This window comes from Dipodomys ordii, unplaced genomic scaffold (genome assembly GCF_000151885.1).
Source record: "Dipodomys ordii isolate 6190 unplaced genomic scaffold, Dord_2.0 Scaffold54, whole genome shotgun sequence".
Taxonomy (NCBI): Eukaryota; Metazoa; Chordata; class Mammalia; order Rodentia; family Heteromyidae; genus Dipodomys; species Dipodomys ordii.
The window spans coordinates 6,359,701-6,372,879 of NW_012267270.1; the positions used below are offsets into that span (position 1 = coordinate 6,359,701).

Sequence of the window (13,179 nt, forward strand, 5' to 3'; positions counted from 1 at the left end):
GACTTGGCTATCTTTGGATTGTGTGTGCATGTATCTGTGTGTGTGTGTGTTTGAAACAACCTTGCTGTGATAGCCTAGGCTTGCCTCTAGTTAACATCTAATATCTTAAAACATTCTAACCCTTTCTGTATCTTTTTACTTGTTTGGCACTTGAAGGGGATGCTTATAGCATATCTTTGTTATTTTTAGGTTTGTGGGGGAGAGAAACCTTATTTGTCTCCAGACATTTTAGAACAGAAGCACTGTGAATATAGGCAACTTGCTTTGGACCAATTTAAGAAGACCAAAAAGATGGGCGGGAAGGATTTCAGCTTTCGTTATCAGCAGGAGCTGGAGGAAGAAATTAAGGAGCTGTTTGAGAACTTCTGCAAGCACAATGGTAGCAAGAATGTCTTCAGCACCTTCCGAACCCCAGCAGTGCTGTTCACAGGCATTGTGGCTTTGTATATAGCCTCAGGCCTCACTGGTTTCATTGGTCTGGAGGTTGTGGCCCAGCTGTTCAACTTCATGCTTGGCCTACTGCTAATAGCCCTCCTCACCTGGGGGTACATCAGATATTCCGGTCAATATCGAGAGCTAGGTGGAGCTATTGATTTTGGTGCAGCATATGTGTTAGAGCAGGTAAGTGGTGCTGGTTGAGGAGGCTGGGTGGATGATGGGCAGATATTTATTTGTGCTTTTGTTGTAAAACATCTCAGATTGGGGAAGGGGATGTAGCTTAGTGATAGAACACTTGCCTAGCTTACATGAAGCCCGGGTTTTGTTTTGTTTTGTTTTGTTTTGTTTTGTCGGTCATGGGGCCTGAATTCCGGGCCTGGGCAATGTCCCTCAGCTCTTCAGCTGAACTCTACCACTTGAGCCATAGCACCACTTCTGGCTTTTTGCTGCTTATGTGGTGCTGAGGAATTGAACCCAGGGCCTCAGGCATGCAAGGCAAGCGCTCTACCACTGAGCCACCTTCCCAGCCCTACATTGTTTATTTTTATCCTGATGAGCTTTACATTTTATCTAGACTATTAATATTTGTTCCTAATATCTTGTTAACATCCCTAAAAATGACTTTCAATGCAAGAGAGGTTCCAGATGTTTCTTCATGAGAAATTTCTGATTAAATGCTCTTACACTTAATATTGATATTAGTCTCCCCATCTCTATCCCCTTGCTTATTTGCTTCCCTGAACATCAAGAGCTTGAAAAAAAGTAAACTTAATGAAGTGTTTTATTTTAATCCTACTGGGTTAGAAAATGGATGCCATCTCCATTTTAAGTCTTCTAAAAAACCAACGGCTTTTAACATTCATATGATCCCCTGTTTTACAGTTTTGAGACTATTTCTTTTTCTGTGAAAAGATCAGTTAGGTCAGTTAGGTCAGTGTTTAAAGCCTGTGAGCAGATGTCCCACTGACTCTTAGTCAGCTGCGGCCACAGCTCTCCTGCAGCCCTCCTTCTCACGCCTCTGCTTCTATAGTGGGCTGATGATGATGGAGAGGATACTTGAGCATTATTTCCAAGCACTTGCTTTTTTGGTACTGTTATATTATTAACTAATATGTTGAATAAATGGAATTTTGCAGGCTTCTGCTCATTTTGGTAATTCTACTCAGGCTGCTGTGAGGGATGCAGTTGTTGGACGACCACCTGTGGATAAAAAATCTCAATAGCATCTTAACTACAAGATTCAAGAGCCCTGCTGGCCCCTAGTTCTCTGGTTTCTGCCACTGCCACCACGGGTCCAGGTCCAGAGGAATGGCAGGTCTGGGACTGTCTGGGAAGAGCTGAAACAGGGAACTGTAATAAATGATGTGACCTTTCCTGTGTTTTCAAATTCTTAAGCACACTTCCATTCCTCTTGGAAGCACTTCCACATCTATGTCTATTGCTTACCACTTTCTGCTTTGTGCACTTTATGGGGAAAAGCTACAGGAAAAAATGGAAATGTAGCCTGTAAGGCTTCTGTGTGCCACGTAGTGCCTTTTAAGATTGAATCTATGCTTTCACAGACATGAAGGGGAAGAAGTGCAGTGGAGGCTCTTCTGGGGTAAAAGCTCTTAGTTCTTTATAGCTTGCCTCCCCCACCCCCTTTTTTTAATGCTGGTTCTGAGGCTTGAACTCAGGGCCTGATTCCTGACCCTGAGCCTTTTTGCGCAAGGCTAGTATTCTTATTAGTTTAGCCAGAGCTCCACTGCTGGCTTTTTGGTGGTTAATTAGAAATGAGAGTCTCACAAACTTTCCTTTACAGATCGGCTTCAGACTGCGATCCTCAGAACTCAGCCTCTGAGTAGCTAGGATTACAGGTGTGAGCCACCAGTGTTCAGCCTATACCTTATTCAGAAAGATTCTTTGTTTTTAAAGTTTACATAATTTGGGAAAGCTTCAAAACTAAAGAACAGCTGAAAATTATGCTATCATGCTATTAAACTTTTGTAGTATTTGAATTATTTGCTGTAAAACCTAGAAAAATTATGTAATTTAATATGCCATACTCTGGAATGTAAGGTCTTTTACCTGATAGGCCAGTGGTTTTGTCGAACTTCTTTTTCTTTTCTTTTTTTTTTTTTGTCGGTGGTGGGGCTTGCACTCTGGGCCTGGGCACTATCCTTCAGCTCAAGGCTAGCACTCTACCACTTGAGCCACAGTGTTACTTCTGGTTTTTTGGTGGTTTATTGGAGATAGAATCTCATGGACTTTCTTGCTCAGGCCGGCTTTGAACTGCAATCCTCAGATCTCAGCCTCCTGAGTAGCTAGGATTACAGGTGTGAGCCACTGAAGCCCACCCAGCTGAACTTCCTTTTCTTTTTCCTTCCTTCCTTCCTTCCTTCCTTCCTTCCTTCCTTCCCTCCCTTCCTTCCTTCCTTCCCTCCTTCCTTCCTTCCCTCCTTCCCTTCCCTCCCCTCCCTCCCCTCCCCTCCCATCCTCCTTTCTTTCCTTTCTTTCTGTTGTGAGGCTTGAACTTGGGGCTGTCCCTGAGCTTTTTGCTCAAGACTAGCAAGCCATGAGCCACAATGCCACTTCCGGTTTTCTGTTGGTTAATTTGGAGGTAAGAGTCTCATGGACTTTCCTGCCCCAGCTGGCTTTGAACCATGTCCGTTAAAGCACCAGTGCCCGCTTTTTTTTTTTTTTTTTTTAATAATTCTTATAGCTTCTTTCTAGAAAAGAGGCAAGATATGCCTTAAAAGGCCAGAGTGGCTCAGAGGAAAAGTTTGAACTGGATACCTTAAGGAAAAAGCTGAATTTAAATAAACGACGTGACCTTTGAGAAGTCACTGGAACTTGTGTCATGGTCAGATTTACTAGAGGTTTATATACTATATAAGTAAGCCAGTACTCACCTTCTCACAGATTGTTCTTTGAAAAGTTCTGTTTTTGAGATTTTGCATTTTTACAACTTCATTATGAATTAATAACCTTCCTGAATATTGCTGTCACCATGTTCAATTTTGTATGGCCTATCAACAATTGATAATTAAATAGCTGATTTAGGGTCTTTATGCCAACTATTTGTATCCTATGCATTGTTTTATGTTTATAATATTGAAGCTAAAATTGCTCATTTTATTTACTCTTTATTTAATTTTTCTTTTGTTTAGTTGTGTAGCTTTAAATAACTAGGGCTTACCCAAATATAGACTATATCTAGAATTACCTAAGAATTCTTTTGTTTTACTTCACTTTGATTATATGATGGAAAAGTTTTATCTAATAGTTGCTTTTTCCTTTGAGTTACCATGGATTTTGGAGTTTAAAAGGTGCCTACAAGTATTTATATATACATTTATATATACATTAATATTTGAAATAATTTGATTTTGAAGGGAAGTAGAGTTTAGTCAGTCTAAGTGAAAATTTTATACACGTGAAGTATGAATAGAAGATAGAAAGATAGACCTTTCTTGCATTTAAGATCTCTATCAGAGATTTTCTTTTGTTTAATACTTTACTACTCAAGTATTTTGCTAAGTCTCAAATTAATTCCAGACATTTTACATACTTTTGTACCATCTTGTTGTCGTTCCCCCACCCCCAGTCGTGGGGCCTGAACTCTGGGCCTGGGCGCCGCCCCTCAGTTCTTCAGCTTAAGGCTAAGCTCTACCACTTGAACCACAGTGCCACTTCCGGCTTTTTCTGCTTATGTGGTGCTGAGGAATTGAACCCAGGGCCTCATGTATACAAGGCAAGCATTCTACCATTAGAGCCACCTTCCCAGCCCCATCATCTTGTCTTTTAAGTCCTTGCTATTTTATTTCCTTTCCTTACATTTTAGAAAAATTCTAGCGTGCTTCATAAACAATTCACTTGCTTATGATTGATGCCAGGCTTTGACTAATAAATTGAAGCCTTGTTTCCAAAATTTTGGTGTATTTTCAAAGGTGGCCTATACTCTCTACGGGTTCAACCCTTCTCACAGGCCTTACTGACACAGAGATGCTTAGCTTTTAATGCATTTTACAAGTGGATACATAGATTCCAGTATAATTGTCCAAAGTAACTGCTTTTCATGGTGAGATCTCTCTGTCTCTCTGTCTCTGTTTCTCTTTTCTATGAGTTAATAAAGTGTTAGGATTTTGCTATTTAAATTCATTTGATATTTTATATTTTATAAAGGAATCACTTTGGTTTAATTACCCTGAGGAAGTCCAAATTTTTCTTTGGGGGTTCTTAGTTTTCTTTGGTCTCTTTTCTCTCTCAATAGTAAATTGGTGATTTTATGTCAGTCCCCCCCCCCCCCAATAAAAGATGCCTTTTACTGCTGTCTATAAATAGTCCTGGGGAAATTTGTGGCCAAGTTTCAAAAAATATCTTAACTTGTTACTTCTCCAGCCTTCTGTAGGTCAGCCACACATGTGGGAGTCAGCTTTCTGCTCAGCCTTTCCCCTCTCCTCCCTGTTAATTTGCACATTCCAGATGGCATGCAGAGCACATTCCTGTTAACATACTTTCCAAAACCTCCTATTAACTCATTTTACAAGAAGTTAAATGATGCCAAGTTTGAAAATATTTCAAAATAATGAAATTAAATTTCTGAGTGTTTTTTTCTGAGAATCCTTTCTAGTACACTGTGAGAGCAATCTATCATGTATGTTGATAAAGCATCTGTGGAGTCATCCTTTTTTTTAGCAGTATACAAAACAAAGGTTTGTTGTTGTTTGTGCTAGAAATGGAACCCAGGGTTCTGCATATGATAGACAAGTGGTCTTCCACTGAACTACACCCACAGCCCAAAATTTGTTTTAACACAAACATTATATACATTATAAAATTGCCTGAACATATTGTTTATGCTTTATTCTCTTTTGTCTTTTTTTCCTTTTACTCACTTTGGACCAACAGGAACAGAACCACTGCTTTGTACTTGTAGTCAGTTTTGTTAGCAGGTTCCACACAGTGTTTTACTTTATAAAAATGGTGCCTTCAATAGAGTGAGTTTGGATGAATGTGTAAGAATGGATGACTTCTAGAGAAAGCAGGTTGAATTCTGCCCAGGAGAAAGCAATAAAATACGAAGGGTTTTTTTTTTTTTTTTAATGTTTAAAAAAAAATGATGTGTAACTTACATGAGAGTATTCATAGACCTCTTCTTTTTTTCTGTAGAACTTTGGAGTGTAATTCAGGAAGATTTAAGGTTTTCATCAAAGATTGTCAGTATGGGCTGTGTTATTCTAGCTTACAACAAACTTCTAGTCAAGGGATAAGGAGCATAACGAAGACAGATTTGTTATGAGTATACAGATTATTTGTGATCAATTTTTTAAAAATAAGATTATAATAGTGGACATTTGCAATGAAATAGTTTTTCTTAAAGTCAGTTGTACTGTAGCTATATTTGGAGCAGTGGCCTTAGCTACCTTTGAGTACATAAAACAACCTAAGGAGGTTGTTTAGAAAGTGGTCAGATTCCGGGGCTGGGAAGATGGCTCAGTGATAGAGTGCTTGCCTTGCATGCATGAGGCCCTGGGTTCAATTCCTTAGCACCACATAAGCAAAATGAAAAAAAATGGCGCTGTGGCTCAAGTGGTAGAGCGCTAGCCTTGAGCTGAAGAGTTGAGGGACAGCGCCCAGGCCCAGAGTTCAGGCCCCACGACTGGACCCCCCCCCAAAAAAAAAGAAAGTGGTCAGATTCCCAGCTTTATACCCAGTTTATGCCTCAGTTTATCTGGACAGTGACTGGAATCATCACTTCTGTAACTCAAGTTGTAAGTGATTCAGAGACCAGGGAGAGAGACTGTCCCATGAGATGGGACTACCAGTAAGCATTGTCTGCAATGGGGAGAGCTTTGCCTGAGGTTCAGAGTAGGTGGTCTTCTGCCAGGTACAGTCACCAACTTTACTGCATTCAGAGTCAGAAGGGTCCCTTCAATCCAGAGGATTGTCTAAGCGCTTTTGAGCTGCTTTTCCAAATTGTCATGGTGCCTTCTCTAAAAGAATGAATGTAGCAGGTGTCCTAGTAACAGGTGTATAATTAGATTTTTTAAAAAACAACTTTGATAGCTATTTTTCTTTTGAAAAGGTAAATTTAGCACTGTGGTTTGAATCCTATGCAAAAAGCCTTAACTCATAAATGCCAGTAATGATATTTTAAAAAGGAAGGATAGGATTATAACTTTTACATACCTCCTAGCAGGAACTTTTTAAGATAGCTCTGGAAACAGAAAGGTTTTGGGAAAAAAATTGTTTTTAAAGGATTTCATGTAACAGAAGTAAAGCTTAAATTTAGTGGTTCTATGGCTAAGAGAAGGGTGAATTGATTCCTAAATTTTTCTAATACAGGTAACTAAAGGCTGTCATGGATGGAGCTTTACAGGTGTTAAATCTAGAATATATAGAGTTGTTTTCTCTGTATCCTTTCATTTTCTTTTTTAAAATGATTTGCTAAAAGTACTTTCTGCTAGGCCCTGGCCTTTGAATGGCTTTAAAATTTAATAATAGATTTTTAAAAAGAGCATTGGGATGATGCTATGTTATTAGTATATTAAAAGCATGTTTCTGTACCAGTCCTAATTGTAACATGTAAATGAAATAAAGATCACAATACAATGTCATCTGTGGGTTTTTCTGTTGTTATCAGCACACATTAGCTATACCAGGAGGGATTTCTTTTTCTTTCTTTCTTCCTTCCTTCCTTCTTTCCTTTCTTTTCTTTTTTTTCTTTTTTTTTTGTCTTGGGGCTTGAACTCTGGACCTGGACACTTTCCCTTCGCTCTCCAGCTCAAGGCAAGCACTCTACCTCTTGAGCTACTTTGCCACTTCTGGTTTTCTGGTGATTAATTGGAGATCAGAGTCTCACGGACTTTCCTGCCTGGGCTGGCGTTGAACTGTGATCCTCAGATCTCAGCCTCCTGAGTAGCTAGGATTATAGGCGTGAGCCACAGTGCCTGGCACCAGGAGGGATTTCATAGTGACATAGAGGATGGATTCCAGTCAATCCCCCATCACTCTTCCTTATCCCACACCCCATTCCTAACACAATTTCAGAGGTTTTCATTGTTCTGTCTTCACCCTTGCTGGTGTGTGTGTGTGTGTGTATGTGTGTCCTGGGGCTTGAACTCATCTGGATGCCATCCCAGAGCTTTTTTGCTCAAGGCTAGCACTTTATCACTTGAACTGCAGCTCCATTTCTGGCTTTTTGTGGTTAATTGAAGATGAATCGCCTGGACTTTCCCCTGCCCAGGCTGGCTTTGAACCATGGTCCTTAGATCTCAGCCTCCTGAGTAGCTGGGATTATAGGCATGACCACTGCCCCCCTGGCTATCCTTGCTGTTGCTTAGTATGGAAAGATTGATGGCAAAGAGAATGAAATCTTTAAGGTGGTAGAGGCAGTGTAGTTCAAAATCAGCCAACTTTGTTGCATGAAACAGTACTGCAAGTTCACACAGCTGAGGAAGGCTGTGTTGTTGGGGCTGCTTAAAAGTATATTAAAAACTTCAAGATGGGGGCTGGGAAGGTGGCTCAGTGGTAGAGCGCTTGCCTTGCATGCATGAGGCCCTGGGTTTGATTCCTTAGCACCACATAAGCAAAAAGAAAAAAGCCAGAAGTGGTGCTGTCGCTCAAGTGGTAGAGTGCTAGCCTTGGGCTGAAAAGCTGAGGGACAGCACCCTGGCCCAGAGTTCAGGCCCCATGACTGGACACCCCCCCCAAAAAAAAAAAAAAAAAAACTTCAAGATCGACTTGGAGGATTTTTTTGGATTTGTTGTGCTTTCATTTGGTGACCTGTCTGAAACCAGCTAGTCAACTGTGGGAAGGTAGAGCTCTGCTGAGAATTCCTTTTTGCTGGTGACTTTAGACAGTAGGATAGGTTGGCATTGTCCCTACATTAGGAAGTCCCTAGTTCAGACTCACTGGGTATGGTCAGCAGCCTTCACCCATCATCCCTGACGGTGATCACGTGTCAGGTGCTATTCTGGGTGATGCCCTGCAGTTCATCTCAGGTCATCAGGGGAAGGGTGAACTCGGAAGGTTGATGTGTGCAGATGAGGGGTACACACAAGGATCTAGTACTTGCTGATACCAGTGTTGATGCCCTCATCAGCATGACCTGGGGAGAGGAAAGACAGGTGTGTGAGGTGCGGGTCTGCAGTGTTGAGAAGTAGAGCAGATGTTGCCTGGCTTTCAGTGTGTTAACATTCTGTTGACATTGCAAAAGACAAGTCCAACTTAGCTTAATTCAAAAAGGAATTACGACTGAGGGAAACTTTTTTTATTTATTTATTTATTTATTTTGTCGGTCGTGGGGCTTGAACTCTGGGCCTGGGCGTTGTCCCTCAGCTCTCCAGCTCAAGGCGAGCGCTCTACCACTTGAGCTACAGCGCCACTTGAGGGAAACTTTTTTGTACCTAGTAACTAGGGACAAAACTGGTGTCAAACACTGGAGAAACTCAAAAGTCTACAGGGCTCTTATCAATGTACAGGGACCAGATTGCTATTGCAGTTGGGTTCCTACATGCCCTAGGGGAGGGCAGACAAGAGATTCTGGACTTACATCATCACCTTTAAATGTCCCCAGGAGATGGAAACTTCTTTTTAACCTCCTGCCTCTTAAAATACATATAGATAGATAGATCTATATCTACCTGTATTTATAGATATAGATCTATCTATATAGGTCCATCCTAGAGATGCTTCTGATTGGTATCTTGGGTCATAGCCTTTGTGGAGTTAGCACTAGCCCAAGGGCTGGACACTGAAACCCTGTCAGGTCCAGGTCATAGGTGCCTATAGCCAGTGTGATAAGAAATACTGTAACTAGCAGCTCTACTAAATTCAGAATTACCAAATGGAAGACTGCCTTGTTTAGTAAACAAGGATTGAGAGTCTCGGGGATGTTCCCCAGATTAGAGGCTCTTATGCTTTTCTAAGGACAAGTAGAGAAGGTTGTGCTGCACACTTATGCAGAGCATTTCACCAGGGATTTTTTCTCTCCAGTGACACTCCAGGGTTTTCTGAGAGCGAGATTCAGAGAAAGTTACACTTTTTTCTTCACATAAAATCAAAGTAGGGGCTGGGAAGGTAGCTCAGTGGTAGAGTGCTTGCCTTGCATTCATAAGATCCTGGGTTTGATTCCTCAGCACCACATAAGCAGAAAAAGCTAGAAGTGCTGTGGCTCAAGTGGTAGAGCGCTAGCCTTGAGCTGAAGAGCTGAGGGACAGCGCCCAGGCCTAGTGTTCAGGCCCCATGACCGACAAAAAAATAAATCAGAGTAATGGCCTGAACACATATGAAACTCCTGTATACAGTTGGTGAAGGGACACTTCCTTTGAGGAATATTCCCATCCTGAATTGCATTTAAGCAAGAATCCTCCATGCCATCATGGAATCTGTGCTCTTTTGTTCTTTGGGTGTACAGAAGCATCATGGATTCCCCTTAACCACAGTGCTCTCTCCCCATCTCGTCCTGGCTGCCATCTTCCCTTTCCCACCAACCTGCTCAGATTCTAAAGCTTGCACAGACCTTTAGCCATGTGTCTAATTCCCACTTGCTCAGTACCCCATCCTTGCTCAATAAAGTAATGGATTCTCCTTCAAGGAAGAAGGAAGAGCTAGGTGCTGGTGGCTCACGCCTGTAATCCTAGCTACTTAGGAGGCTGAGATCTGAGGATCAAGGTTCAAAGCCAGCCTGGGCAGGAAAGTTGATGAGACTTATCTCCAATTAACCACCAGAAAACAGGTGTGGCCCAAAGTGGCCAAAATGGTAGAGCACTAGCCTTGAACAAAGAGCTCAGGGACAGCACCTAGATCCTGAGTTCAAGCCACATAACCAACAAAAAGTGAAAAAGGAAGAAGGAAGAGAGAGGAGAGAGAGCAAACATAAAAACATTTTCCCCTTTCAGATTGGGGCTCCATAGCTAAGATATGCAGAAAAGCCTAGAGATTTTGGAGTCACACACTAATTGGGTCCTGTTCACCTAACTCTCCCTTTGTATGTGGTACTATGCTTTATCTATGTTCTCACATATCCAATTGGGAGAACCATATCTCCAAACTTTAGATCTTAATGATATTTGAAAGATGGAAACTTTTGGTGCCAGTCCTGGGGTTTGAACTCAGAACCTGGGTACTATCCCTGACCTTTTGTGATTAAGGCTAATAAAGCTCTACCACTTGAACCACAATTTCACTCCCAGCTTTTTTGGATGTTTAATTGGAGATAAGAGTGTCAAGGACTTTTCTACCTGGGTTGGCTTCAAATGGTGATCTGCAGATCTCAGCTTTCTAAGTAGCTAGGATTACAGGTGTGAATGACTAAGGTAGGAACTCTGGAAGGTGAAGAGCAGAGTCCTTAAGAATGAATTAAACTGTTCCTAGGTTAATAGGTTGTGGAAGGGAAGCTCTCTCTAGAATACTTGTCTTGCTATGTGATGCTACTGCCATGTTACCAGATGCTAAGCCGGGGCCAAGTTGTTGGTCGCCCCAGTCTTTAGAACTGTGAACCTAGTAAAGTTTTCCTGTATAAATTACTCAATCTTAGGTATCTGTGAGGAAGCAACAGAAAACAGATGAAGACAGGAATATAGTATTGGCCTCAGATGGAAATTTCTATATCCTGGGCTCTCTTACAGAACTCTTCAAAGAGAATGTGAAAGTAAAAACGAATAGCTTGAACACTGCACTCCACCCTCCAGAATACTTTCAATTTTGTTTGGCTTTTTTTTTTCGGTTGTGGGGCTCACAGACTTTCCTGCCCGGGCTGGCTTTGAACTGTGATCCTCAGATCTCAGCCTCCTGAGTAGCTAGGATTACAGACGTGAGCCACCGGCGCCCAGCTTTGTTTGGCTTTTGTCTGCCACAGCATTAAGAAAAAGTAAGAAAAGTAATACCTGAACCTATTTGAGAGCAGAGGGTGAAGGGAAGCAGAAGTCACTGCTCTCAGACTGGAACCTCGGGCTGGGGATGTAACTCAGCGATAGAGCACTTGCATTAGCATGCACAGCATGGGCCCTCCATTTTGGATTTGGATGACCTTACAGGCAGTCACTAGCTCAATGAGCTCAGCAATGGGTTGGTTGAGTAATGGTGAATGTAAAATTCTGGTATTTACATTGTCTCTGACTCTTCCAGAAGCTGATGAGTGTATATGTGATAATGATCATGTGTCCCTCACATTATTAACAGCCCACACATCCTAATTGTGCCAGATGTTGGGCTCAGCATTTTATTAGCATCATTACTCTCCTTTTGGGGAATGTGTATTCCTGTATATCATCTGATATCACCATTACCCCATCTTAAAGATTAGTAAATTGAGGCGTGGAAGAGGAAATGTACCATAGACCCTATAGCAAGCATCCTGACTCTTAGACCCAGGACTGGCACAGAATGATGGGAATAGAGGGAGGATTCTACTTCTCAGGTAGGTTCTACTCAGAATCAGAGCCCAGTACAGGGGAAGAGCCTGTGTTTGGTTATTCATTCATTGTGAAATGCCTACTGTGTGCCTGGTGTGCTGGAAGCTATTGGTTTAAAGTACTTCCTTTTTTCTTTTACTTTTTGGTCGGTCGTGGGGCTTGAACTCTGGGCCTGGGCACCGTCCCTCAGCTCTTCAGCTCAAGGCGAGCGCTCTACAGCTTGAGCCACAGCACCACTTCCGGTTTTCTAGTGTTATTGGAGATAAGAGTCTCACGGACTTTCCTGCCTAGGCTGGCTTTGAACCGTGATCCTCAAATCTCAGCCTCCTGAGTAGCTAGGATTACAGTCATGAGCCACTGGTGCCCAGCTTAAAGTACTTGTTAAAAGTACTTTTAAACAGTAGTTTGAAGTTTTGTTTTTTGTTTTTGGGTCCGGTCATGGGGCCTGAACTCTGGGCCTGGGCGCTGTCCCTCAGCTCTTCAGCTCAAGGCTAGCGCTCTACTACTTGAGCCACAGCGCCACTTCCGGCTTTTCTTTTTTCTGCTTATGTGGTGCCAAGGAATTGAATCCAGGGCCTCATGCATGTAAGACAAGTGCTCTACCACTGATCCACCTTCCCAGCCCCTGAAGTATTTTCTACTAGACCCTCTTGCCCTTTTTTTTTTTTTTTTGATTGGTTCCAGGGTTTTGGACTCAGGGCTGTTGACCTACCACTTGAGCCCTGCCTCTACCTTGGTTTTCTGCTGGCTAATTGGAGATGAAGTCTTGTATTTTCTACCTGGGCTAGCTTCTAACCATGATGATCCTCCAGATCTCAGCCTCCTGAACAGCTAGAATTGTAGATGTGAGCCATCGGTGCCTGGCCCCTTTCTGATTTTCCTTTCCCCTTTGAACATGGGTCTCTATGTTTCCCAGGCTGGCTTGGGCTCAAGTGACTTTCCTGCTTCACTTGGTCATGTGAGTGGCTGGGTCTACAAGCCTGGATCCCATGCCTGGTGCCGGTGGCTCACACCTGTAATCCTAGCTACTCAGGAGGCTGAGATCTGAGGATCATAGTTCAAAGCCAGCCAGGGCAGGAAACTCTGTGAGACTCTTATCTCCAATAAACCACTAGAAAACTGGAAGTGGTGCTGTGGCTCAAGTGGTAGAGCACTAGTCTTGAACTGAAGAGCTGAGGGACAGCGCCCAAGCCGAGTTCAAGCCCCATGACTGACAAAAAAAAAAGAAAAAGCATGAATCCCTATGTCCTACTATCCTACTCCATCTTTTTCTTTGAATGTTTTTTTTTAATGACATTTTTTTTAAATCTTTTTTTTTTTTTGGTCCAGTCGTGGGGCCTGA

General features: G+C 42.2%; 1 protein-coding gene across 1 annotated transcript in view; it reads left to right on the forward strand.

The window, feature by feature from the left end:
- The window catches only part of Atl3 (atlastin GTPase 3), a 59,715-nt gene extending 57,887 nt beyond the window's left edge, over nt 1-1,828 (forward strand). Inside the window, exons 11-12 of the mRNA XM_013020913.1 lie at nt 190-621; nt 1,575-1,828. Coding sequence (XP_012876367.1) covers nt 190-621; nt 1,575-1,661 — 519 coding nt within the window. The 3' untranslated portion in view covers nt 1,662-1,828. The remainder of the gene's footprint in view (nt 1-189; nt 622-1,574) is intronic.
- Nucleotides 1,829-13,179: the final 11,351 nt, after the last annotated feature.